The sequence below is a fragment of the Odocoileus virginianus genome, chromosome X (genome assembly GCF_023699985.2).
Source record: "Odocoileus virginianus isolate 20LAN1187 ecotype Illinois chromosome X, Ovbor_1.2, whole genome shotgun sequence".
Classification (NCBI taxonomy): Eukaryota; Metazoa; Chordata; class Mammalia; order Artiodactyla; family Cervidae; genus Odocoileus; species Odocoileus virginianus.
Window position 1 is genome coordinate 27134076 of NC_069708.1, and position 27664 is coordinate 27161739.

General features: G+C 47.5%; 2 protein-coding genes across 5 annotated transcripts in view; one reads left to right on the top strand and one right to left on the bottom strand.

The window, feature by feature from the left end:
- The window catches only part of EDA (ectodysplasin A), a 362948-nt gene extending 347689 nt beyond the window's left edge, over positions 1-15259 (top strand). The window contains exons 4-8 of one of the 4 annotated variants that reach the window (XM_020882970.2): positions 3265-3444; positions 5351-5385; positions 6270-6321; positions 9192-9313; positions 11400-15259. In XM_020882970.2, the coding sequence (XP_020738629.1) occupies positions 3265-3444; positions 5351-5385; positions 6270-6321; positions 9192-9313; positions 11400-11651 (641 nt within the window). In that variant the 3' untranslated portion in view covers positions 11652-15259. Of the gene's footprint in view, positions 1-3264; positions 3445-5350; positions 5386-6269; positions 6322-9182; positions 9314-11399 lie in introns of all 4 variants that reach the window. The other 3 variants (XM_020882972.2, XM_020882968.2, XM_020882969.2) reach the window with 3 other exon arrangements.
- A 781-nt stretch (positions 15260-16040) lies between these two features.
- On the bottom strand, positions 16041-27021 carry AWAT2 (acyl-CoA wax alcohol acyltransferase 2). Its single transcript, XM_020883013.2, has 7 exons — positions 26903-27021; positions 19400-19510; positions 18971-19041; positions 18521-18725; positions 18105-18279; positions 17112-17311; positions 16041-16899 (listed from the first exon to the last, which is right to left on the bottom strand). Exons 1-7 carry the CDS (start codon positions 26985-26987, stop codon positions 16745-16747), a joined length of 1002 nt encoding a protein of 333 aa, XP_020738672.1. The 5' UTR covers positions 26988-27021; the 3' UTR covers positions 16041-16744.
- Positions 27022-27664: the final 643 nt, after the last annotated feature.

Consider the following 27664-nt stretch of genomic DNA (forward strand, 5'->3'; position numbering starts at 1 on the left):
GAGCAGGGTGCTGGGAGAGCACAGAGAAAGAACAAGTAGTTCTCCCTGGGGAGTGAGGTACCACATCTCAGAGAAAATATTATCTAACCTGGACTTTGAAGGGTGAGGGGGAAAAAGGGGGAAGAACATTCTAGCAGAGAACTGGCAGGTCTCAAAGGCATGAAAGAACACATCATATCTGGGGGAACAGCAAGTAGGCTAGTGATTTACCCAATTACAAGGCATGTGTATGGTGGGGAACAGCACCCGCTTCAGTGTCATCCAAGGGATGACCCCGAGAGAACACGCTTGGCAGTGGTAATAGAAGGCAATTGTCTAGGTGAGAAGCACTGGAATTACAAACTCAGGAGATCCCAATGCTTCTGGCAGTGACTCGAATCGCTGCCCAGCACTACTACCTGGTACGTGGGCCATTATTGGGAATAGAATGCACATAGGCCTTAAACATTTGCCTTGGCTAAAAGTGATTTAGAAGCCATTTAATACAGATTTCCTTGGATACAATGAGTAGGCACATGCCTAAAGAGGTAAATTGATTTGTTCATTTCATGTCCATCCTTTAATGGAATTTTCCCCCTCCCATATCTCTCCCCCCTCTTAGTTCATTATGTCAACAATTTGAGTGTCACTAAAAAAATGTGTGTATTCTTCCATCTAAGACTACACAGGGTAACTTTATACATACAAAAGTCTCTGGGCTTTTGCATCATGAAGTGCTCTGTTAAAGTAAGGAAATCCAGAGAAGGAATGCAATACTCTAAAGTCATCGTCTTAGTCCAGGGGTCATTTTGTGCATGCTTCTCTCTGGGCCAATTTTCTATAAGGATGCAAAGATGAGAAGCGCACTTGCCTAAACCTGGTTGCACGGAAGCAAAGACCACCAGCTGCAGAACTAGATCCCAGCAGGAGCTATTTCCCAGATTCCTTCTAGCATTTTCATAAGTGAACATTCTCTGTTTACACTGCAACCAGTATTCTCTTTCACTGGAGGAGTTTCTGGCTCTGATTCTTCCAAAATTACATTAATAATCACAGGAGACTCATAGTCTTGATACTGAAGTTCACACTACCCACAGATCCCCTTCTAGCTCAAAAATCACTGTTAGGCCTGGAAATTCTGGGACAGGAGACAGCCTACTATGCACCATCCCATGTGTCTGTGCCACCCATAAAAGAATGAGAGAGAAGCAGACTTTATAATCAAACTAGGGAAGTCTCCTGACTATCAGGGGTAAGTCAGTCCTCCTTACGGAACCTCAGTCTTGCGAGGAAACTTAGAGAAATCATCGAAGCCAAGCTTCTCGTTTCACTGATGGAGAAACTGAGGCTCAGGGAGAAGAAGGAATTTGCCCAAAGTATATGTCCATGGCAGAGCTGAGGCTTACAGACTTATCTCCCGGCTACAGATTCCCTCCCTGTTTTTTCCACTACACTAGGTGGAATTGAAACTTGGGCACTAAATAAGCCTGACTTGGAACCTGCCCAAATCTGAAGGGAGATGGCTTTCCTGTTCAGCATCTTAAAATTGGCTAGATCTCGTAACTGGGCAGATTGAATCTTTTGCTGCTAAGTGCAGGGAAAATGCTAAAACTCCTGCCTCTCCCTGGGAGAAAAGCTCTCTGTACTTTCCTTATTTTCCTCCCTGGGGAAGGGGCCCCACAATGACCCTGTTGTTTCATTGTAAATGCAGATGTGGTTAGACAAGGACAACTGACCTCTTGAGTGGCGTTGCCATGGGGATTGGGTTTCTTGAGCACGGCATTCTCCTTAAAAGAGAACCTGATGAATCAGAACAGGATTCTCCAGCCTGCAAGTCCAGGAAGCCAGAAGGCAGTGTCAGGAAAGAGGTATTTAAGTGAGACTTGACAGGGTTATATTTTAAAAGGAAGAAAGTATCACAAGTGAAGACACCATGATGGAGGCTGGGGAAAGGTTCCCATTCCTGGGACTTCCACAAGACTGTGAAAAGGCAGGGAAGTGAGGAAGCAGCTGCCCTCCTGTGACCACCTGCAGTTCTTGAATTGGACTGCACAGAGTGAGGAGGTAAACAGGAAGGACTGGAGCTTTCAGTTCAAGGCCACAGTTAGGACTTGGTTAACATAGATCTGGTGGGAATATGGGAAGGACTGGAATGTGGAATAGGAAGGCTGAGACTGCTCTGAAAAGAGAGCAAGGAGGAAATGGGGAGGATCTGGTGGCTTGATTAATAATACATTCAAGAATAGGGCCTCTGAGGAAAGAAGACTCTGGGAAGCTAGATTATTTAGCCTATAAACATAGAAGTTGATAGGTGACTTAATGTCCTTGAGCACATTAGGGTTATTGTGTGTATGATGGCAACTATTCTTTTCTATCTATACAAACAATAGAATAAGAGCTTAAACTTCCACAGGAGGAATTTCAGTTCAATATACAGAAGAACTTCCTAACAGTGAGGGGGGGATAAACATTGGAACATGCTACCAAGGGATTCTGCAGAATTTCCTTTCCCAGAGCTCTTTAAAAATAGGGTTTAGAGAGGTCAGCTGAGAAAGCAAAACCTGCCTGCTGCTTCCTCCACAGCTCAGCTCTCTCTGGTCTCCACCACCCCTTCTTTCCTTATGTTACTTGAGCCTTCTCTCTCCTTCTCTCCTCCCTCCCCCTCCCCCAACCACCTCTCATCTTCCCAGACTCCTTCCAATTCTGCTTTCCAGCCTTCATCCCAAGTTCAAGTCCCTGTACATCCTGACTCCTACAGGAAGCCTTCCTGGAGCTGATAGTCTTCCTAAGGTCAAGCTGGCCTCCTAGCTTGCTCGTCTCATCCACATCAAGTCCACCAACCTGGATAGTAAACATGAGAGCCACGCTCTGCAACAATAGCCCAGTTCTCAATTCTAAAAAGTTGCCCACTTTTTAAGGTCTACCCACTTGGTGATTCTGATCCTTTGGACTTAGCCAAACTGTAACCTCCTTTTTTAAGCCTTCCCTGACCTCTCCAGCATTTTGTCCCTACAGTTAATGCAACACTTCTACTGTCCTGTGACTGTGTCTATTTCCACATGAGACCAAGTTCCTTGAGGGTCATTATTTCTTCAAACCCAGCCTGTAAATGCTGATTCATGAAACACAAAGTGTGTGTGTGTGTGATGTGTGATAAAAGTATCCACCTCTTTAAGAGCAGGAACTCCCAGAGGGCCAACTTTGTGTCATGAGAAAGCTGTGGGACTCCTGACAGTACACTCTCAGTCAATAATTATAAATGTGATACCGAATCTCATCTTTCAGGAAAGAAGGCAGGACCTCCTGGACCCAATGGCCCCCCAGGACCTCCAGGACCCCCAGGACCCCAAGGACCCCCAGGGATTCCAGGGATTCCTGGGATTCCAGGAACAACTGTTATGGGACCACCCGGCCCTCCAGGTCCTCCTGGTCCTCAAGGACCCCCTGGCCTCCAAGGACCTTCTGGTGAGTTCTTCCATCTCTCCACTGTCCTAGGCTCCTTAAAAGTTCTTTAATAGAATAGGAACAGGTGATCCCAAGGGCAGTTTAAAATGATGGTGTGTGGTCTCCTTGCTCAGTGGAGAGCTAGGAATTGGACAAGCCAGTAGAGCCTGCCCTTCTCTAACTTCTTATTTATGGAGCGTCCCAGGAGGTGCTAATGGTAAAGAATCTGCCTGCCAATGCAGAAGACGTAAGAGACACTGGTTTGATTCCTGGGTCAGGAAGATTCCCTGGAGGAAGGCATGGCAACCCACTCCAGTATTCTTGCCTGGAGAATCCCATGGACAGAGGAGCCTGGTGGGCTACAGTCCTCAGGGTCGCAAAGAGTCGGACACAACTGATGGCGTGTGGTCTCCTAGCTCGGTGGAGAGTTAGGAATTGAACAAGTCAGTAGGGCCTGCCTTGCTCTAACTTCGTATTTATACCACCCTGTCAAGGAAGAGATACCTGTTCTTGACCTGTGGATTTTATCTCCTCTGATTTCCAGCATCTAGCTTCACATACTGATGTTTGATTAGAAAAAGGCAAAAGGGAGGAATGGGCTTCCCTAGTGGCTCCAAGGTAAAGAACTCACCTGCCAATGCAGGAGATGCAGGTTTGAGCCCTGGCCCGGGAAGATCCCTTAGAGATGGAAGTGGTAACCCATTCCAGTATTCTTGCCTGGGATATCCCACAGACAGAGGAGCCCAGTGGGCTACAGTTCATGGGGTCACAAAGAGTCAGACACAACTTAGTGACTAAATGATAACAACAACATGGAGAGGAATGTTGGGGGCTGGACAGAATGACAAGCCCTAGAGTAGTCTCATCCTATGAACTCTGAAATGCCTTTCCCATAGAGGTAGACCAGTAGTCACTGATAATCAAGGAGTTGGAAACTCATGAGTCATTCAGGCTGTGGAAGAAGCAGACACAGGCACCAAGACCAACCTGTTGAGGAACCAAGTGCTTATTGTGCCACATCCTTCCCCTACCACGTTGCCCATTTGAATAGCATTTAATCTCTTTGCATCTTTCCCCTTGGGCCCAGAAGGCCATCCCAAAGTTATTGATGCAGATCCAAACCTGCCTAATCAGAGTTGACAGAAGTCAGACTGCCTGGGCTTAGGTCAGTTGCTATTTCTTTCTCCTGCTCCCCTCTTGTGTCTTGGGGCTTTTACAGAAATGGACTCTTCACAACTAATTTCTCTGGGTCCAAGAATACTGCCACAAGACTCATATTCTTTGACTGGTAGTGCAAACAGGGCTAATCAGTGTCATTGTGGCCCCAAGAGATGCAGTTTGTAATTTTTTTTTCATCCAATCTTTCTACAAATATTCATTGCGTACTTTCTATGTGCAAGAGATATATCGATTAGTGGTTCCTGTTCTCGTGGAATTTATGTTGTACAGGATGAGAGTGACAATTAAAGAAGCAAGATGTTTACAAATGGCAATGCATTCTACAGAGAAAAGTAACAGAAAGAGAACAAAAGGCTAAAGAAGCAAGCGCCATTGTCTTGGGGTCACGTGGTGGCAGGAATGCACTCTCCTCTGTCACCATGAGTGCTCAGTGGCACTTGCCTTGGGCCATTGTTGGCGAGAGGCCAGTTTCCTGCTGGGTGCTGGGCACACTGAAGATGCAGGTCAGGGACAAGTCAGAGAAGAAAGGGGTGTCATCTCCCACTCCTGAGCCCCGCATCACACCCTGACTCTCCCTCCAGCTCTGAGTCCTGGAAAATAAGGCTCAGATGCTGCTTTGCAAAAGGCTCAGAGTGAGCCTGGCTTGGCTCAGACAGGGAGCAAAAAGCTCAGTGCCATTGGCTGCCTAGATGAAGAGAAAAGCAAGTAGACAGAGCATACCCTCTGACTGGCCTGTCCTATTTTGCAGGTGCTGCTGATAAAGCTGGAACTCGAGAAAACCAGGTTGGCTGGGAATTGCTGTCTTGCTGGGAAGGAGGGAAGGCCACAGGCTTGAGCCACCCTTGAGTTTGCTCCCTGCTAAGTTTGCTGAGGCTTTCTTTTGTGAGGAGACCCTGGAGGTTCTGGGGTTTTTCATTCACAGGCCCCTCCCATGAATAGAAAAACTTTGCCCCAGGGCCTGCTTTTAGCAAGAGAGCTGAGCTGTGGCTATTTTTTAGGAGACAGAGGGTCACCACAGCCAAGCCCAATAGTCAGCTGACATGAGCTGTCAGTGAGGCCTATTCACCTGGTCCTGGGCCTCCCCGACTACACCAGACACCTTGTCGGCACTCTAACCACCTGACATCAGCAGCTTAGAAGTTTAAGAATATGTTCTCGAAAATCAGCCAACCAGTTCCAGGTCAAGCCCAGCTTGGCCTTCTGCCTTCATGGCCTGAAGGGCTCCTCCCTAGTCTCTGAGCTTCCTGATCCATCTCTACTGGCAGTTTCCACCACCTTGCTTTGTCTCATCACGGCTTCTTTCACTACAGCTGTTTGGCCACAGCAATCAATCTACACAGCTGCACGGTGCTGGATGGCTTGCAGGGTATTTTATATTCGTCACCTCAGTTGATCTTCAGACATCTCTGTGAGAGAGGCCAGACAGAGATTCTCAGAATCCCCATTTCACAGTTAGGGAAATGAGGCTCAGAGGCATTACGTCTGGCAGAGCTATAAAATCACATTACCCTCTAGGAGAAATGTGGCCACTCACATCCCAAGACAGGGGAGAGGGGTCAGAATTGGGATACAAATGAAGACTAGAAGGTGGAATCCTGGCAACTGGTGGCTGAGCAAGCAGCCATTTCTCACAGTGACTATTTTCTCTGTTCTTCTCATCTTCCCAGCCAGCCGTGGTGCATCTACAGGGCCAAGGGTCAGCAATCCAAGTCAAGAATGGTAAGAGTCAAAGTAGGCTCTCTCCTTAAGAAGAGTTTCTTCCTTTCCCCCCACCACCCTTACCCACAGCCTTCAAATAATCACCCAGCCTAGTTCCTCTCAGACCTCGGAGGTACCCTTGACACTAGGAGCCATTCTCTACTCCATTTTGCCCTCTGCTGGCTGTTTCAAGTAATTGCTTGCCCTCAGACTGGTTGCTACAAATTGCAGTTAGAATCACAGATTAAAAAAAAAGAAGTTGAAAGGGGCTTGAGACATCATCTAAACCAGGGATTCTTGGAAAGTGGAGGCTGAATCAGAGTCACCATTGGGAATATGTGTAGTCTGATCAACATTTTCACAATACAAATTATAGAAAGTAGAAATACATAAAATCAAATCTTCTTGTGTGATGGGTCTAGGGTGGAGGGGCATTTCAGGGAAGTGGGGGGCATGTTAGACTCTGTAGGAAGTATGAGATGCTAGTGTCTACAAAAAAAGGGGGTGGATTGAAGGAGGTTAGAAATCCTACTTTAATGTAATGCCTGCATTTCAAAGGTGAGGAAACAGAGTGCCAGAGAGATTGGACAACACCATACTAAGTCTACTGCCTTTTGTTTCTATGGTACTTTAGAGTTTTCTACATACTTTTTTTGTCTTTGATTTGATTTGATCCTCACAACAAAGGTAGGCATTAGCTCCTTTTTACAGAGACAGAAACTGAAGCTCAGAAAGGTTAATTAACTGGCCCAAGATTTCCTTTAAGAGTAGGAGCTGGGATTCAAAACCACATCTCTCTGACTCTTTCCACTGCACTGTGCTACTTCAGTGATGTGTGTGTATACTCCACTGAGTGATTAGCTTCATTTTCTTCCCCAAAGAGACATGAACATTGATTAAAGAACAATGCTTTGAAATAATGTCCAGTCCCCAGGGTATACAAAGCCTAAAATGCATGAACCCCCAGGAGCCTCAGGAAGCAGCAAGCCAGCCAAGATGCCAGATGCTTACAGAGCTTGGAGTAGAAGGGAGGGGCTGTGAGTACAGAAGCAGTAAATGAAGGGTCAGAAACCTGCTGCATGGGGACAGCTTCTAAGAACACAGTCAGTCCTGAACTGGCTGTGCTCTGCTTCCTTAATGACTGGGCTTGGCTACCTCTCAGACTGCCACCTGGATGCCTGACTTAATTGCCTCAGAACTATAACTAAGAACACAATGGCACTAAAACCCAAACTGTCCTGCTGGGACCAGGTGCCTTGGGACCCAGGACGCTGGATAGGCCATGGTCACCATCTATCCAGGGAGGAGTGAGGCAGTCAGGAAATAGATTTGTTTGGGTGTCTGGATGGGTGGCCTCAGTGTTATGCCAGAAGCTACTGAGTTTGCTCCCACCATACAACAAGACTAGTTCCGACCCCTCTGGGCCAATCCCCCAAGTAGTCTATGCTGATCTTTAGTTCCAGCAGAAGCAAGAGTGAGGGGTCAGGGGTAGGAAGATTTCCTGCAGAGTGGTCCTCTGTGAGGGACAGAGCCAGGGCGTCTCCTTTGAACTCCTATCCCGTCTGCTTATCACCTCAAAGGAAGATGGGCACCTTTTCCTCACCTCGGAAAGGCAGACTGCCCAAGACTAGCCAAGGATGGACTTTCAAAACCTGTTTTATTGGATGAAGAATGGATTTTTAAAAATTTATTTTTAATTGAAGGATAACTGCTTTACAATATTGTGTCGGTCTCTGTCATACATCAGCATGAATCAGCCATAGGTATACATATATCCCCTCCCTTTTGAACCTCCTTCCTACCTCCTACCCCATCCCACCCCTCTAAGTTGTCACAGAGCCCTGGTTTGAGTTCCCTGAGTCATACAGCAGATTCCCACTGGCTATCCATTTTACAGATGGTAGTGTATATTCTTCCATGCTATTCTCTCCATTTATCCCACCCTCTCCTTCCCCACTGCACAAACACCCCCATGTCCACAAATCTGTTCTCTATGTCTGCATCTCTAAGAATGGGTGGTTTTGAAGGGAAAAGGCTCCCAAGCCTGGACTCCCTCCTCTTGAGGTGGGAAGGAACATCCCCTTTGCTAGAGAGTGGAAAGGGAAGCTCTTCTTCCTGCCTCACATGCCTCTCCACCCACAATGGGGTATTAATGAGAAATGCTTTGCGGCAGTGCCTCCATGCTCTTACACCCTCTCCATCCATTTGACTGGTTCTAGGGCTGTGTGGCAGTTGATCCCTCATTCTCATAAAGATCCCTCTGCCCTACATGGCCTTATTACTGGCGGTTCCTTGTCTGACTGCCATGAAGTCTGACTTCACCCTGATCCCTAAAGTTCTCTGGGTAGACAGATCCTTGGGCCAAGTGGTTTACTGGGGGCCCATGGAGACTTTACAGAAAGAAATGAGTGTGGAGGAACTATAAAAAGGTATCTGTTAAGGACAAGGAGAAATAGGGATTCAGGAGCCATGGCTGGTGAGATGAAATGGAATAATAAGACCTAGCCTGCCCCTCAGTGTCTGGATTTTGCCTGTGCAGGCCTCAGAACAACAAAGAAAATAGGGCAGCGTGCCCACCCTCTTCTTACCAACCACCCCCAATTCCAGTTGGAAGGTGTTGGTTAAAGATCCTTCCAGACAGAGAAGTCAGAAAAGGAAACAGAAAGGACATGCAGACCCCAGAGGCCTGAAGCAGGCCTGGCTGCCAATTTACAAATAGATGCTTTCTCTGCTTCCGGATGTTCTTCTTAAAGCTGGGCCTCCTGGGCTATTCGGGTTATATCACAATGGGGGTGGGGGTTGTGTACAACTTGATATTTGTTGTTTCTATTGCCCAGATGATTCTGACATGTACTGAGTGACTGCCGTTCTCTCATACTGAGATCTTTCAGGTGGAGTACTCAATGACTGGTCTCGCATCACCATGAACCCCAAGGTGTTTAAGCTACACCCCCGCAGTGGGGAGTTGGAGGTACTGGTGGACGGCACCTACTTCATCTATAGTCAGGTAGAAGTGAGTACGGTCTCAGGCCTAACTCTTCTTATATCCAGAATGCAGATCCTTTGCATGCCACAGAGGGGCACTGTGGAGCCTGCCCGGACCAGCCAATGGCTTAAGTCCTGGGTGGGGGAGGTTGGAGGGAAGACCCACTATGGGAGGGAGTTGAAAGGAAGGAGTTGAAAGGAGGAGGAGAGACAGAAGGGGCTGTTTGGGGTTTTTTTCTTAGCCAGATATGATTGAAAACTGAAAAGAGGCTCCTCCCACACCCTGCTATCTGATCCCCTCCTACAGGGCCCCAGGCCCTAGCTTCCCCGCTGAGCTGTTTGGTTCTACTGCCAAAACCGAACTCTGTCTGAGTATATTCTTTAAAAGTCAGTTCCAAGGTTGCTGAGAACCCGTCCCTCCCCACACCACTGGCTTTATAATGAAGAGTGCTCTTCCGGACCTTCTCTCTACCTCAGAAAAATTTCTGTCTTTCCTTTCTCTTTCTTCCATTTGTTTCCCTACCTTTCTGCTTCTCTGTTACTCTTGCTTCTTTAGTCTCCCTTTTTTTCTGTCCCAGCACTTCTCTCCCTCTGTTTTTGTCCTTGTCCCGGCCCAGGGCCCACTTCCCAGGTCAGCCAGTGCCCATCCACTTCCACCCTGTTGTGTGTCTCCAATAGTGTGACTCCTCAGAGCTAGAGGTGAATGAGCCTTGAGGCTGGGGCTTCTGTGGGGTGAGGGGCAAGCAGGCAGATGGACAGAAAGACAACAAAGCCGGCAGAAGGGTCTCTCAGGAAAGTAGTCAGAGAAGATGGGTCCTCGAGCATTTGCTGAGCCCACCAAACATCCTGACACAGCTTGGGTCCTGACCCAAAGATTTTTTTCAATTTATTTTTAAAAAATAGAATTTACTTTATTTTTTGGAAGTCCTAACACCTGAATGCGCTGCTGCCTCCTAAATAGACTATGGAGGGAGCAACCTTTCTTAAAGTCATTTAGGGTGACAGATGGGTGTCCCAAAACCCAGGGGTATGATACCAATGTCCTATGGGACATTTGTCCTAAGTGCCATTTGATGTGGGGTGGGGATCAAAGCTTGGGGTGGGGTGTGATGGATAAGGTGGTGATGAAGAGAAAAATTAATTCTCTGGGCCTGCCCTGGGTTAGAATGGGGGGTGGTCTCAAGCCTTGGACCCCACACAAATTGGGAAAATCCCCTGGATGTCATGCCACTGAACACAGCTTAGCACTTCCTTCTGTTCACCAAGTAAAGTTAGTTTTGCCCTTCCACATTCTTTGTCTCATTTGTGACGGATCACTCTCCATCTCTCTGGACCTGTTCTTCTATCAGTAGATGAGAGAACCAAGGGGCACTGGGAGAATCAGAGAGAAATTCAGCAGCAGGGCAGGGGGGCTACAAGCAGAAAGAACTGAAGAACCCACAAATTGTTCCTGCACCCTCTTAGGGGAATCAATGACTTCTAAGTTTATCTACAGAGACTTCCCTGGTAGCTCAGGTGGTTAAGCTTTCCACCTACAGTGCGGGAGATCTGGGTTCAATCCCTGGCTCAGGAAGATCTCCTGGAGAAGGGAATGGCAACCCACTCCGGTATTCTTGCCCACCCCCATCCCCCCATGCCCACCCCCCACCCCCCAAAAAAGAGGCTAAGTTTATCTTACAAATAGTTCCTGGGGCTAGAAATCGAAAACTGATTGATAGTCATTTGTGTCTGCAGCACTGATCAAGCTCCTGGTGTGTGAGGAGAACTGTGCTTCACACTAGGGTCAAAGAGAGCAGCCGGCGGGGGTAGGGAGCTAGGGGAGGTAAAGGGGTGAATGAGGCGTGGCTCTGACCCTTGCAGAGTCTCCCCCCACCATGTGCTATCGAAAGGAAGGTTTCCAGCCCCCTGAGCCCAATGGAGGGGAAGCAGGACAGTGAATAAACCTGTCACCTCACCTGTCCTGTTGTCTGACTAGCGTGTCTTCAGGTGGCACTGTTCCCTTCACAGGGCACAGTGGCAACACGCATGAGTGGGTCCTGTCTACTGGTCACCAGGGAGGGCCCCACCCTCTCCTTCTGCTCGCCCCCAATCCCTTCTTGTTGCCTCTCCCCCAGGTATACTACATCAACTTCACTGACTTTGCCAGCTATGAGGTGGTGGTGGACGAGAAACCCTTCCTGCAGTGCACCCGCAGTATTGAGACAGGCAAAACCAACTACAACACTTGTTATACAGCAGGTGTCTGCCTCCTCAAAGCCCGGCAGAAGATCGCCGTGAAGATGGTGCACGCTGACATCTCTATCAACATGAGCAAGCACACCACCTTCTTCGGGGCCATCAGGCTGGGCGAGGCCCCTGCATCCTAGATCCCTCCAACCTCGTTTTGCCCCTGCCCATGCCCCTACCCCAGGTTAGGGAGCTAGGACTCCCAGAACCTCTAAGTGCTGCTGTGGAATGAGGTATGTGGGTGTCACAGCCGCAGAGAAAAATTTCCCAGTGCTATTTATTCCCCAGTAATTCCAAGATGACAAGGCCAACTTGACTTTCCATATTGACCAGGAGTGAACAGGACAGTTGATGAAGCCTCAGGGTTGGCATGAAGCAGAACCTTCCTCCTTGGCTCCCCACTGACTGCCTCTGTTGCACTAAAGTGAGGGGCTTGGGCAGCAGGCGAGAAGTAGCAACAGTACAGCCCAAATTGTGGGGCAAGCCTTTGACCTCGAAGGGTGCGTGTGGGGACAGGGTTGGGGTGGGATGGTAACATTGCAGCCTAAGGAGAGGGGCAAGGAGGGAAATGCAGGTGGTTGTTGCAGAAACCAGGGGAGAAGCCTGCCAGATGTTTTCCCACTCTTGCTGATCCATGTGCCAGCAGTTGGCAGGGCTTTGGGGAGAGAAGATTTGCATTTCCCTGAAGTAATTGCAGGGCATGGCCATACACCTGCCTGTATAAGAACCAGAGGCCATGCTTGGGGCCACATGTCTTTTTACAGCTGTGTTCCAAGCTCAGAAAACTCCCCGGGTCCCTGCACAATTATCCCTTTCCCAGCCTGGTGAGAACTCCCATTTTTTTCCTCTCCAGAGCCTACCTCTGTCTGAGACTGGTGCCTATCCCGGGACCTGTGTTTGTGTGAGTCTGAGATACTCTTTAGATTACCTGGGCACAAAGGAAGTTGTCCATGTATTAAGCAGCACAAATATTCATCTAGTCGAGCTATGTCTGGGGGCAAAGAGTTGAACTGGATGACCTCCAAAAGTGCCTTCAAATTATAGTATCTAGGCAGCTGCCATGCTAGCCTACTAAAATTCCCAAACCTTAGACTGACCCTGGGCATCAGCAAGGCAGAGCTTTTCTATCAGACCCAGAAAGGGTAAGAGCTGGGGATGGGACAGGATTTTCTTCAAGTGTATTGCAATCCAAGTGGTCATTAGCGCAGACCTTATCTGAAAGGACAACAACTGATGCCCTACTAACCACATACCACCCCCTTTCTTCTCTCTGGCTCCAGAAAACCACAGCACAAAAGAGTCTCCATAGATTCCAGTGCTGCTTCCTTGAATCCAGGCTCAAGAGGAGGCAGTGTCTAGGCAATGGGCAGGCTCTTTAGTCAGGCCCAAAGACACCTTTCCCCCACCCTCAAGCTTCCCATCGAATCATATGATAGGATCATTCAAGGGTCTTATTTCTAACTGTCTGGGCCCAGTCTGGTTGCTGGGTCTGTAGCCCAAAGCTGAGACAGCCAGTCTTGTAGAATCTGCTACTTTTACTCCTAGAACAAATTTCCTTTTGCAGAGAGAGGGAGTAAGGTCCTTCAGACAGCTGAAATCCACCAAGAACAACAGGTACTCATTTCCCTGCTGTGCCTTCCTTTTCCAAGAAACTATGCTGCTTGGCCCTTCAAGGATCAGAGCAAGAGGGAGTGAGGTATTCCACCATTATCTGGCTGCTAATGATAGCCTTCCCACCCCAGATGAGGCAAGCTTGAGGCATGTGTTTGACCCCAGATCCTATAAAGTGCCTTAGACAGTCCTCAGTTAGCAGAATCTGATGAGAACCTCTCCTTAAAGTTTGTATTTTCTCTTTCTCCATTGATAATATTACCAACCCCATCATTTAGACGAGGCTCAGAGTTTGAGTGCTTTGAGCAGGATCTCACCCAACTTAAGTCATACCTGGGGCTTTCAACCAGGTCTGACTGTGAAGCTCTTCTGTTCTTCCCCAGCATTGTTTTGAATTTGGAATCCAAGAAAGAACCAATCAAAATGGTAATATGGACCCCAAATCCTTGAGGGACCTAGGGAGAAACCCAGAGAGGCTCATTTTCATTCCTTGATGGTAATGCCTTTTCTTTTGACTGCCAAAGGCTCTGGGACAAAAGAGTAGGCCATTTCTTTGGGAAACTCCCATCAGCCTTAGAGCTTTTGTGTTCAGAAGAATCGTCTTGATAGCATGCCCAAGCAGCAGGCCTCCAGTACCCACAGAACAGATACCCCTTGTGTTCTTTCATCCAATGAAAGAACCAACCAATGAACCAACCATTGTGCATGGAGCCCCTCCTGTGGACAAGGGCTTCCTCTGGTTACCCTTCAGACAAGTTACAGGAGCTGGTCACTTCCCACAGCTACAGTGACTCCTTATCTCTTTCTGCCATACCACAGAGACCTCTGTATTACCAGGATCTCTCAGGGATGCAAAGACAACCCAAGAGAGGTCTGGATCTAAAGTCAAAAGGGTGTGAGACGAGGGCACTAATTGTGCCACTAAAGGGCATTCTGACACCAACCCTCTTCTCCAGGTATGGAGGGGATTAGAGGGAAAATAGGATTCACACGGGACTCTTATTCATTGTGACCCTTCAAATGCAACTCTGGAGGGAGAGGGGTAATGAGGGAAGCAAGAGGTAGCTGGGGAGCCCTGTTGCTGCAAAGTTATTGAAGTCATTTACCCTTAAGAGAATGTGGAGCTAGATTCACCCCCTTGGAATTACACCAACATGGCTTTAGAAAGCTGAGGCTAGCACAGAGGATGGGATGAGGACATTTGTGAGCAAGTAGATGACAGAGGTTTGAAGGAGAATTGCATGGTGGGGGCTTTGCCAGCTGCTCCGGCTCCAACAGCCAAAGCTGGCACAAAAGGCAGCTGTTGGGAACCCCCTTCATCCATCCTGAGCCAAATTTCTTTTGATGAGCAGTAAAGGGCTAGGAACCCTGAAGGTGAACCAAGAGTTTGAGCCATGTGTGAATATGTGTGTTTTATGTATCTTCTGGTGGATGCAAATAGATTCAGAGAAATTAAGAACTCGAGAGACCCTTAGAAGTAATCTAGCCCAACCTACCTTCTACCCTACTCATGTGGAAACTGAGGTCCAGAGAGGGAAGGCGACCTTCCTGAGGTAAGGGGCCCCAACCTCCAGACTCAGCAAGGTGAGGGAGGCACAGTCTGTGTCCCACACAGCCCCCTTCTTTCTGCAACCCACAGACTCAAGGCTGGAAGTGCTTGGCCCCCTTCCGGAGCCTGGTCAGGCAGGGAATGCATGGCCACAGCCTTTGTTAGAGTGCTTCCTTCCCCAAGGCGCTTCCCCCAGCTTCTGCCTCAGGATGGAAGCCTCTGGACAGGCCCAAATGCAGGGAGTCCTGGGGCCACCTCAGGACCCACCCCTGCCTGAAGTCTTCCCTAGGCCATGTGAGCACAAAAAAGGAACTGGATTTTTTCCTTGTAATCCATTTTAGGGTCTCTCTCCAAGTGGAGTTGGGATATGTCATTTCTTCAGTCAAAAAGCTTCCAGCTGGGACAGGGGAAGGGCTACACGGTGAGGATGGCCTGGAGTAGGCCCAATGCTGCTTTGGGGATCAGCATCCAGTGTGAGATACTGTGTATATAAACTATACATAATGTATATAAACCGGGATGTAAGTTTGTGTAAATTAATGGTTTATTCTTTGCAAATAAAGCTTTTTCCCCTTGTTCTTAAAATCAGCTTGAGTACTTCCTACCTGCTAGGTGCTTTTTGGGGGGGGGGTTGGGGCGACTTGTGGGATCTTAGTTCCCTGACCAGGACTGAACCTCAGCAGGTTCCTGAAAGCCCGGAATCCTAACCACTGGACCACCAGTGAATTCCACTACATGCTTCTTTGACACCACACATGAACTTGGGGAAGAACCGAGGCACCCATTTCAGAAGGGACAGCAGAAGCAAGGTGGTCTGAGTTTCCTGTCAGAACATCCCATATCCTCTCTATGCCCCAGCCCACATGTACCCATCCCCATCACCTGGGTCTTTTCCTGTAACCACATGTCCAATAGGCTAGGGGTCCTGCAAAAACAAACATTTTCCTGAATTGAAGACACAGTGGGGAGTCACCCTCAGCTTGAGACCCTGACTTCTATAACATTCTTCAGTCCTGGGCCCAAAACAGCTTGGGTAGATCCAGCCTCCAGCTCCCCATGACGTATCACTCATTTTGCAGATGAGACCAACAAAGAGTTAAAGTAGCTCCCCAAGCTCATCCAACTAGAAAGGTTACTTAAACTTTCAAACAACTATTCACAAGATCCTACAGTGTCAACTTTCTTTAAAAATTAGGAATTTCCCTGGCTATCCAGTGGTTAAGACTCCTCACTTGCAGTGCAGGGGGCATGGGTTTGATCTCCAGTCAGAGAGCGGGTCAGTGCTGAGGGGCAAACAAATGAAAAATAAAATAGAAAAACTTGAAAAAAGTAACAATAAAAATAGAATTTTTTTTAATTGGATAAACTTTATTCTAAACATTGAGATGTCATGACATTTAGGGCATTATTTGTTCAGTGATAAGAAGTGGGCAAAATGGTTGGAGAATAATTTTGTGTAGCTCTCCAGTATACAAAGTTCAATCACATTCAGTATTATCATCCCACCAATCTTTGAAGTAAGCACTGGAGGAACTATTTGTCTCATTTTACAGATGAGGAAACAGATTCAGAGAAGACTGATTGTTTCAAGTCACAGGGTTTGAAGGTGGAGGGGCCTAAATTCAAAGTCCAGTGGATCTCAAGGCCGACGGTCCTGGAGAAGCCTTGATGCCAGAAGATGGGGCTACTTAAGAGCTGAAGAGAAAGAGACAAGAGCAGGGATCCTAAGGAACAGGCTAGTTGGGGCACAGACAGTATCAGAGGTAGGCTTTTTATTCTGTCTCTTGTTTTTCTCAGTTCTGATGCTGAGTGGGTGCATGTGAGGGAGGTTTCAGATCACCTCTCCCCAGGGCCTTTGGGGTCATCTCCTTGTAACCGCAAGGTAAAGTCAGAGAAGAGCTGGAAAGAGATGAAGGAGGAAGAGGGATCCAGAAAACAGCCAAACAGGTACCCACACACATAAACCTGTCACTCCAAGCACTGACCAAGTTAGGAGCAGGAGTCACACAAAAGTCCTCTTGTTCACCTGTTCCACACCTTCCAACCAGGCTGAAAGGCCATGGAGGATGCCTGTCAAGTTACCACCAGCTCTTGGGCCTCTGAGATGCCAAACTTGGTCTTGTACTGGTCAAACAGTTGGCGCAGGGCATCCACATAGACTGCGTGGTATTTAGCCACGGTCTTCTGGCTTGGGTTCTCAATCTTGGGCAGTGGTAGAGGCTTCCCAACTGCCAGGGGAGATGGAGAAATTAAAGGAAAGAGCATCAGAGTGGCTCACTCCTCAGAATTGGCCTCCAGCCCAGGTTCTCCCCATGCTTCCCCCCACCCTACGCACATCCTGGCCAGCCTCCCTGCCTCTGAACACGGCCAGAGCCAAGGTCTAGTATTGGAACCAGATCCTGTGTCCTAGACATGGCTGCCAGCTGAAGAGCCCACTTACCAATGGTGGTAATAGGCCGAGCATAGGGCAGAAAGCCCAGGGAGTTCTCAGTGAAGCCACGCCCATAGAAAGCACAAGGGTAGATGTGCACCATACTCTGGAACCACTTTTGGAAGCGATTGATGAAGCCCCCCGGGGTGAAAATGTACTGATTGTAGAGTTCTGTCTCCCCAAAGGAGTAGGCCGGGATTAGAGCCACCCTGAAGAAGAAAAGCATATTCTCTGATGGTTAGAAATGTAGGGCCCCTACCAAAAGTGAGACATGCTGACTACCAGTGCTCCCTAGGTCTCCTTGTAAGTTCCTTCAGCCCTTAACCCAGCTGGGCCCAGGTCCAAGCTAAGTGGAATCAATGCGTGGTCTACCCCAGGCTGCCTGCAAGCTAAGGGAAGCGAGTCCCATTGTGTCTGTGTTAGTCGCTCTGTCATGTCCAACTCTTTGTGATCCCACGGACTGTAGCCTGCCGGGCTTCTCTGTCCATGGGATTCTCCAGGCAAGAATACCGGAATGGGTTGCCATTCCCTTCTCCAGGGGATCTTCCTGACCCAGGGATCGAACCTAGGTCTCCCATATCATAGGCAGATTCCTTACCGTCTGAGCCACCAGGGAAGCCCCAGTGAGTCCCAGACCCTCCTATAAACCTACATTGTCTGAGACACTGGAAGCTAGGAGCCAAGGGCCATTTCTTCTTGGTTTCTTCCCTTTCACCCACATGGGAATTTTGGCTTTCTCTGACATACAGTTGCAGCCAGTCACCTTTTTATAGAGAGACTGGTCCAGATGAGATGCTAGTCTGAGGCAGATCAGGTTCCAGACTGGCCTGCTGGCCTTTCTTCAGAAGCAAAAATGCCTCTAGAACCTGACCCAGCCTCTACTCCACCACAGAAGTGGTTTTACCCCTCCCTCTTTAAATATCATTTCCTCAAAACCTCTTCCTCCTTCCCTGCTGGGCTTTTGGATCCCATTTCCCCAGTCTGGACCAGAAGTGTCCTTACCCATGCCGAAGGGCTGTGCGTACGAAGCCAGTGCGGCTCTTCAGGAACAAAGTGGTAGATCCAGGCAAGCCATATTTGCACTCAGCCAGACCACCAACCACCACCATCAGCATGTTGCCTGTGCCTCTACGGGTAAGCAGGAAGTCCATGGAGGATTGGCTCACAGAGCAGACACCTGGTGGTCAGGAAAAACCAAAAGATCATTGGTGGCCTACTAAGCCTCCTAACTTTCCTCCCTACTTCTAAGGTGAGGAGAACCCTCCTTAGGGAAGGGCTCCCTTAGGCAGCTGAGCCTAAGGTAGCTTTTCAGACCAGAGGGGATCACAGAGCCGGCCTTGTTCTCACCTATTCACCCAATACTTCTTTCTCAGGCAGCCATGTATTTCTTCGGCTTTCCATCCCAGGAGCCAACTCACCTACAGACATGACATATTCTCTGAGGAAAGGCACCCAGAAAAAGGCCCCCAGTGTGAGGATATAAGGAGTCATGCCAGGAAACGTCTTGGAGAAGCCTGACATCTCTGTGGCAAAGTGGCCAAACCATGAATGGGACATGATCCCATGAGGGTGGCAGGCGACGATGTAGTTGAGGCTGGGGGAGAGATCATGAGTCTTCAGAAGCTGTGGAGGAAAGTGGAGTCAAGAGAGATACAGCCAAGGAAGAGTTCCTCTCTTTCGGCCAGAGACCTAGAAAGGAAAGGGCTGCCATGTCTGGCTGTGCAGGTGGGGTAACACACAACTCTGGGGAGCTTCATTCACATGGGCCTCAATGTGAATGATGCCCCTGCCCCCTGCCCTGACCCAGCTGCTGCCACAGGGAGTCAGGACCAGGCCTGGGGCCCAAGTGGGGATCTGGGACTCCTCACCTTGAGTGGGAAGTAATCACAGTACTGTTTCCACAGGCACCATTGCCTCACGCAGGTAAACCGGCGGCCACCTGAAAACAAAGCTGATACAGCTGAGCTTTGTCCACCCTGTTGTTTTCTTCAGAGTCCTTTAGGGCCTGTCTCAGGGCGCCCTCACCCCTTACTGTTTCCTGCCCCCTTAGTGACAACCAGGCTGGGAATGAAGTTCAGGGCCTGTTTGGGACACCCTAGCTCTCTGCTGTACTAGCCACCCCTCCCCTAGCCCACTCCAGTTCCCACCTGGGCCTCACTAGCATCTTGAAAAGACCCCTTCCCTCACCTCCAGCCCAGACAAGGTCAGGCTGAAGGGCTGCCAGGGAATTGGCTGGAGTATAAGGAGAGAAAGAAAGAGCATGTGGCAAGTGGCAACAGCCCTTCCAGGGCCCTCACCTCTCTCAGGGGTCTTCCAGTCAAAAGCCAGCCAGGTGAGGATGAGCACAGTAATGGGCCAGTACGGCGTGAACAACACCAGGTAGAGGTTGACAGCGATCACGGTGATTACTGGAGGGAGCCCAGGCCAGAGTCAATGAATTGCAAACAGTGCCTCACACTTGCCCTCCCTCTGGGGCTATGTCTACCCCAAGGTCACAAGCACTCTCAGCTGGGCTCACACGACCCTCTTACCTCCTCACCCCAGCACATTGCCTACGTGCCCAGAGCCCCAGCATCTGCTCTAGCCTTGGGAACTTGTTTTGAGTCTAGGAGACAAGGTGTTTCCCCCGCCCCCCCCACTGTGCTCCATGCAGTCAGCCCTCTCCCCCCAGGGCCTGCACCAGCAGCACTCTGGGCTGCAGTCAATGGCAAGGAGCCAGTGGTGGCTCACATTGATCTGGCCACCAGAATTTAGGAGTCCTGGAGAGACAGAGCCAGGAACAGTCTTCCTCCAAATCTCCATATCATCTCTGAGAAGGTGAACAGAATGCCAGAGAAAGAGGATAACTAACCTTCAGCCAGGTTGGGAGCATGCAAGTTGGCATGTACCAGAACATGGTATGGACCATGCTGAGCTCGAACAAGATAGGAACAATGTAGGTTAGAGTAGTTAGGACAGACTTCATGGAGATGAGTCACAGGGAGCCATGCTCAGGATTCTTACTGGACTCATTTTTTTTTAATAACTGTGAATAAGACAGGTAGAGAAAGGGGGTCAAAAGAAAGGTTAGAAAAGACATGAAACACTCCTAATTGAACATGGCAGAATGAACACAAGTTTTATCATGACTCCTTGCTGCAGCCTCATGAAAATTATCACAAGGATGTTTTAAAAGATAGAGATTCTGCAAGGAAAAAGAGAATCAGAGAGATGCCAAAGGTGACTGAAAGTTATCAGCAAAATGTTTGCGTGCTGGACAGTGGGCAGAGGAGGGATTAACTGAGAACAAGAAAGTTGAAATGTAGTGACTTGCAAGCGGGAGTGTCTACAAGAGTAAGCCTGTTTCCACTGGAGAATCTAGGAAAGACTCAGAATTTGGAAACACCAAGTGTTACAAAAAGCAGACGTAACAGGGCTTGATGGAAAGTCTATCAAAGGAGTAGTTAAAACCCCAGACCTCTTCTCCTTCACTGTATAGCTGGGCAATGGGAGGATTATTCTCTGAAATAAAATGAACCAAAGAGACTCTAGACTCAGATACTTACACTAGACACAGATAGGATATTCTATATGCAGCCAAATTTTTAATCAAGTATGAAGAGAGAATAAAGACAATTTCAGACATATAGTCAGAGAGTTTGTTTCCTACATCCCTTTCTCAGGAAACTACTGGAGGATGTGCTCCATGAAAATGAGGGAGTAAAGCAAGACAGAGGATAGCATGGGAGCCAGGTAAAAAGAAATCCAGCAAAGGAAGGAAGTGAGCAGGGCCAGGAATAGAGTGAGGAGAGCGTGGCACCTAGGGCACAAAATTCAAGGGGACATTCACTCTCGGAGTCAGGCAAATACTGACCCAACACTTGCACAGTGCTGAGAATGAACACCTTCTTAGATTGTGCACCCAGGGCGCCTCACCGGCCCTGGAGGTGACAGTGGTGCATGAGACTGGACTGTAACAGGAGACTGCTGGGCTCCACCAGAGAGGTCCTCAAGGAAATAAAAAATGGTGGTGGTGAAGGAGAGGAGACGTGTAGATTCCTGACGTGTTTGTGGAGAGTTTGGGGATGAATTATTGAAAACTGATAGATAACTAAGAGATAACTAAAATTTAAAATGAGGCAATTAACCCAATCAAAAAATGTGCAGGATATCTAGATATTTCTCCAAAGAAGACATACAGATGGCCAAAAAACACATGAAAAGATGTTTAATATCACTAATTATTAGAGAAATACAAATCAAAACTACAGTGAAGTATCATCTCACACCAGTCAGAATGGCCATCATCAAAAAATCTATGAACAATAAATGCTAGAAAGGATGTGGAGAAAAAGGAACCCTTTTGCACTGTTGGTGGGAAAGTAAATTGGTGCAACCACTATGGAGAATAGTATGGAGGCTCCTTAAAAAACTAAAAATAGAACTGTCATATGATCCAGCAATCCTACTCCTGGGCATACATCTGAAGAAACACATGGTCTGAAAGGTTACATGCACCTCAGTGTTCATTGCAGCACTGTTTACAATAGGCAAGACATGGAAACAACCTAAATGTCCATTGACAGAGGAAAGGAGAACAACAGTGAGGTACATGTATAGAATGGAATATTACTGAGTCATAAAAAGAATGAAATGATACCATTTGTAACAACATGGAAGGACCTAGAGATTATCATACTAAGTGAAGTCACGCAAAGACAAATACCATATGACATCACTCATATGCAAAACCTAAGTTTTAAAAACTGATATAAATCAATTTATTTACAAGGCAGACTCACAGATTTCAAAAACAAACTTGTGGTGATCAAAGGAGAAATATGGATGAGGGGAATGGATAGATTAGGACCTTGGGATTAATATATACACTACTATATATAAAATAGATAACCAACAAGGATCTACTGAATACCACATGGAACTCTACTCAATATTCTGTAATAGCCTATATGTGCAAATGAATCTGAAAAAGAATGAATATATGTATATGTATAACTGAATCACTTTGCTGTACACCTGAAACTAAACATAGTAAATCATCTATACTCCAACAAACTTTTTAAATAAAAAATAAAGCATGGCTGATTCATGTCAATGTATGACAAAAACCACTACAATATTGTAAAGTAATTAGCCTCCAACTAATAAAAATAAATGAAAAAAAAATAAAATTAAAAAAAACGTTCTAAAGAAATGGGAAAAAAATAAAGGTAAAAAAATAAAATGAAGCAATTATGAATTCCAGAGAAAACAAGAAGTTGCACAAGAAAGGAAATATAATCATAGTGCACTAAATAGCTCAACTATGGAGAAGATTTACTAGTCATAGTTTGGGGTTTAAGTAAAACAACTTGGGTGGGGGAAAAGGCATATATTGAGCTGAAATCTAATGTTCCATATTAGGAAGTCAGTGATATTGTCTAAAATTGCTACATTGGAAAATAGTAATATTTAGAAATTTTAAATAGTAAAGTTTAGACATATGGAGGTAAATACCAGAAAAAAAAGAGCTAACAAATTTGAGAATAGCTGCCTCTAGGGAACATATCTAAGTGTGGAGCAAAGGCCAGAACTTTCAGGTTTTGATGTGCTTCTTACAAAACTACTTGACTTTCTCAAGAAATAAAGAGAGGCATGGGTCTAGTCCAGAAGAGATTTGTTTCTTTTAGGCTTTGCTTGAACCCGGACAGTGTTGGGGATATCTTGGGAGGCAGTGCAGCTTCAGGTGGTGACACGAATCCTGCTCCTTAGCATGAGTATGACCACAAACAAGACTTTGAGCTTCACACTGGCCAAGTGGGGCTAGCAACACCAGCTTCCACCTTATCTTCCTCACAGACTTCGTGTGATGGTCTTGTCTCAAGGCCATCAGGGTCCAAATGGATATGATTCCATTGCATATTTCATCTGGGAAAGCTTCGAGTGACAAGCACTGGAACCATCACCTCCCGGGAGCCCAGACCCAACACTCTTCTATCTGTCCCAGGCTAACTCTCCATATAGCCCAAAGTCAAGCTCTAATTAAGAGCCCTCTGGGAAACTTCTCTCTGTCTTCACCCTGCTTTCACCCACTGTCCTCCTTCTCTGTTTCACCTGCTCCTTCTCTAGCTCACACGGATCCCTGAACCCTCAGTCTCGCCTCCTCCCTTTCTCTCTCCCACATCTTTTGATCATCAAGTCCTATGAACTTTACTCCAATTTATTGTATCCCTCTTCTCCCCTTCACAATTATGACTGGTCTGGGCCAAATCACCACAATCTCTGACCTGAATTAGAGTGACAGTCTCTTCCTATAATCAGTTTGGTGCCCAAAGCTGTAATGATCTCTCAAAACCACCAATCTGATGCCGTTGCCCTGTGTCCAACCCAGTCCTGGCTCCCATGGCCTTCAGGAAGAAGTTCAAACAATTCCATGATTGACAAACCCTGCACAATCTGTCCCCTGCCTCTTATGCCAGTCTCCTCTGTCTTCCCTCTCCCGCTTTTTCATCCTTTCATTCAATATATATTAAGCATCAGTTCTGCGGCTCTTACCCCCTCATCCTACTTAACCACGGGCAGCTTCTTGAATGCTTTACACTCTCCCCTCATCTCAGTTATTGCCCACTCTCTGCCCTGAACACTCTTCCTTCTTCATCTATCTCTTACATGTCCTCTAAGAGTCAACTCAAATTTAATATAAAAATGGACAAAAGTCATGAATGAGCCGTTAACAGAGAAACAGATGCTAATTGCTAATAAATACATAAGAATACTTTATAATTAACAAAGTTGAAAATAAGGCTCATTGTTGTTTACACCTGTCACTCTGGTGGTGGCAGAAAGGAGTGTGCACGAGGCCTGTTCCCTTTCCTGCTCACTCAGTGGTCATCTCTGAAGCCACATTTTTCAGCATCACAGTTTTGACATGTCTCCATCAGCCTGAACATTTGTATCCACAGAGAGCAGAGACTCCCACCAACCTGTGTTTGGTGTTTAACGTAAACAGGAAATAATCATTTGTTGAGTTAAGCCACTGAGATTTCCACATTAGTTGGTTACCATAGCATACATGGGCCAGTCCAATTATTCCACTCTCACATGCTCATTTTACAAATGAAGAAAATAAGACTCAGAGAGGATCGATAAACTGCTCAAGGAATACAGATGGTAAGGAGTAGAGCTGTGTTTCAAAAACAGGCAGTCTGACTCAGAGACTAAGTTTTTCACATCCCTGTTTTTTTGCCTCTTGGCTATATGTGTGTGTGTACAGGCATAATGATGGTGGTGGTTTAATCACTAAGTCGTGTCTGACTTGCAATCCCATGGACTGTAGCCTACCAGGCTCCTTTGTTCATGGGATTTCCCAGGCAAGAACAGTGGAGTGGGTTGCCGTTTCCTTCTCCAGGGTATCTTCCTGACCTATGGATCGAACCCAAGTCTCCTGCATTGCAGGCAGTCTCCTGCCTTTCAGGTGGATTCTTTTTTTTTTTTTTTTTTACCATCAGTTAACTTTATTTTTTTTTTTATTAGTTGGAGGCTAATTACTTTACATCATTACAGTAGTTTTTGTCATACATTGAAATGAATTAGCCATGGATTTACATGTATTCCCCATCCCAGTCCCCCCTCCCACCTCCCTCTCCACCCGATCCCTCTGGGTCTTCCCAGTGCACCAGGCCCGAGCACTTGTCTCATGTACCCAACCTGGGCAGGTTATCTGCCCTAGATAATATACATGTTTCACCTAGATAATATACATGTTTCAGTGCTGTTCTTTTGAAACATCCCATCAGGTGGATTCTTTACAGACTGAGCCAGCAGGAAAGCCTTATACACACACACACACACACACACACACACACACACACACACACATATATATACACACACACATATGTATATCCATAATTTCTGGCTGTGTGCTTAGTCACTCAGCATTGTCTGACTCTTTGCGACCCCATGGACTGAAGCCCAGTAGGCTCCTCTGTTTATGGGGATTCTCCAGGCAAGAATACCGGAGTGGGTTGCCATGCCCTCCTCCAGGGAATATTCCCAACCCAGGGATTGAATCCAGGTCTCCTGCACTGCAGGTGAATTCTTTAGAAACTGAACCATCAGGGAAGCCCCAATTTCTGGCTACATACACACAAACTGTTAACAGTGGTTACCTCTAAGGAGTAACATCCTGGACTAGACTGAGAAAGGGGAGCTACCAGCCTAGAGGTTCCATCCCCTAGCCTGGCCTGGGCTGTCCATACTAGTCATACTTCTTCCCCTAATATAGTGTCAGCTCCTAGGCCATGGGAACATGGTGGCAGTGAGGGGAGGGGGTGGTAACGAGGCAAGTCTGCGGAGATAGGACAAGAACTCAAGAAAGGGGTCTCAGCCCTCCCTGAGGAAAGGGCCCCAAGGACTGCGTCACATGGAAGGAGATTGAGAGGCCCAGCTGGGGCCCTGGTCCTCAATAAGAGGTCATTTGGAGCAGACTTTTCTCCACTTTCAGTCAGGAATTTGTACACACACTGAAGGCCTAGCTTCCTCCTTCCTCTCTGGCCTAACATGTACACTACAGCCATGTCCATATCCAGCCTCCAAATCAGCAGTAAATAAGGAGATGCAGGCGGTAGGGACAGGAGCTCATAGGCCAGAATCAGGCCCTTGTGGACTCAGGCACAAGCCAGCTCCTCCATTTTCTAGCTGTCCGATCTTGGATGGACCATTCAGATGGCATGTACCTCAGCTCCTTCATCTGTACCATGGAGATGATTAGCCACATTAGGTGCTTAGAACAGTGCCTGGTGTGGGGGTAAAAAGTGCAATCTTTGTGTGTGTTTGTGTGTAGCTATTAGTGTGTATTATTATGCACAATAATAGCTTCTGCCTTATAAGGCTGGCAGGAGGCTAAAATAAAACCACAGGTATGAAAATGCCTGGCACTAAGTAAATAGCTGGTACATATGAATTCCTTTCTCCTGGCCTCTTCTAGCTCCGATTGCCCATCATTCCTAGGTTAACACTGCTTTTTTTTTCCTCTTAGCATTCAGGGGTCCTGGTACTCACCCCCAGCAGGCCTCTGAGCCCCCCAGTCTCTGTTCTTTAGCCCACTCTCCCTATTGACCAGCAAGCCCCAAGCTCCCAAGGCCCACCTGCATTCTTCCTTCTCAGATATCTTCCAAGTAGGGGCATTTAGTTCATCCCCTTGCTTCCAGCCAGTACTCACCTAAACCACCTAAAAATGAGAATTTTGTTCCAGGCCCCCTTTCCATAGGGATGGTTTGCATCAGCACCTATAGCACCATGGCCAGCAACTAAGTAACTTTCACAAAGAATTTGTAGGGTGGGTAGAGTGAAAAATGAATGGATAAATGGATGAATTCTTTCAAACAAGAGATTTTCAGAGCTCCCTCTGCCACCAAGACAACTGTCTTGCTCCGATGGTCTGCTCAGGTCCCTGAGGTCATAGCTAAGCCCATTTCCTTGGCAGGCCTCAGTGGAACTGCTCCCCATCTTTCCCAAACATGCCTTCCAGGACCCAATGATGGCCCAGGAGGGCTCACCACACACAACAGCCACAAGTGTGGCTCACACACACCTGCACACACATTCCTGCACAAGCCTGCACCCACACCCACATGCACACTCGCAGATCCCACAAGGACTGTGTCCAAGCATGTCAAGCTGGAGGCCGGGGTGGACAACTGTCCTTATTCACCTGAGACAACCCTGGTTTCAGCATCCAGGGTTCCGCTAAAACCTATAACCTCGCAGTCCCAGGCAAACCAGGACATCTGGTCACCTTGCCAAAGGCTAAGACTCACCGATAACAAAGGCACTAAGGGCCCACTGGAAAATAGCAAAGACTTCCAGGGAGATCTTGAGGTCCTTCTTGGAGGGCAAAACCATTATGCCCAGGGTCCCTGTGACTCCAGGTAAGTGCTGTTCGGCTGTCCAGCCCAGATTGCTCAGGGACCAGTGGCGTTTCCTCCCTTTGTGCTTTATTTTTCAGCCCCTGCCTAGTCTCCACCCCCTACCCCCGCCACAGGACCAAAAGACATCAAGCTGCCTCTGCTTGTCCAGTTCCTTCCAGCCATCTACCCACCTGTACTTTTACCCACTTGGGCAAGGCCCGGGCTGAGATTGTGACACCTTCTTGCACACCTGTGTAGAGAAGTGTAGATGGAGCTCAGGTGTGGGAAGTGAGTGGAGGTGGGGGTGGGGCCGCTGAGAGGCCTCCAGGGCCAATGTGGATGGGTGAGAGGGGTCAGGGAGGAATGCAAGGCACACAGCCTGCATTTCTGTTTGTGAGGCCCAGAGGTTTATGGTCTCTCAGTGACAATGTGATTGTGGGGGAGGAGGTCACAAGTCACAGCTAGAAATATCTTTGGCCTTTTGCTCGGTCCAGGAGCATCCATTACTCCCCATGAACAGACATCAGATGTGTATCTCTGAACTTACGGTGGGGGCTGAATAAATTTTCTATTAGATGAATAAACAAATGTGAGTACATATATCACATTGTTTTGTGTTCATGAAACTCTAGAACAGGCAAAACTGATCTATGATGAAAAAATTAGTGGCTG

Coding starts and splice junctions, on each gene's coding strand:
- AWAT2 (XM_020883013.2), bottom strand. CDS start 26,987: ATGGTTTTGCCCTCCAAGAAGGACCTCAAGATCTCCCTGGAAGTCTTT. Junction 19,042..19,399: donor CTGGAAGACCCCTGAGAGAG/GTGAGGGCCCTG, acceptor CTTTGTTTTCAG/GTGGCCGCCGGTTTACCTGC. Junction 18,726..18,970: donor GTGATTACTTCCCACTCAAG/GTGAGGAGTCCC, acceptor TTTCCTCCACAG/CTTCTGAAGACTCATGATCT.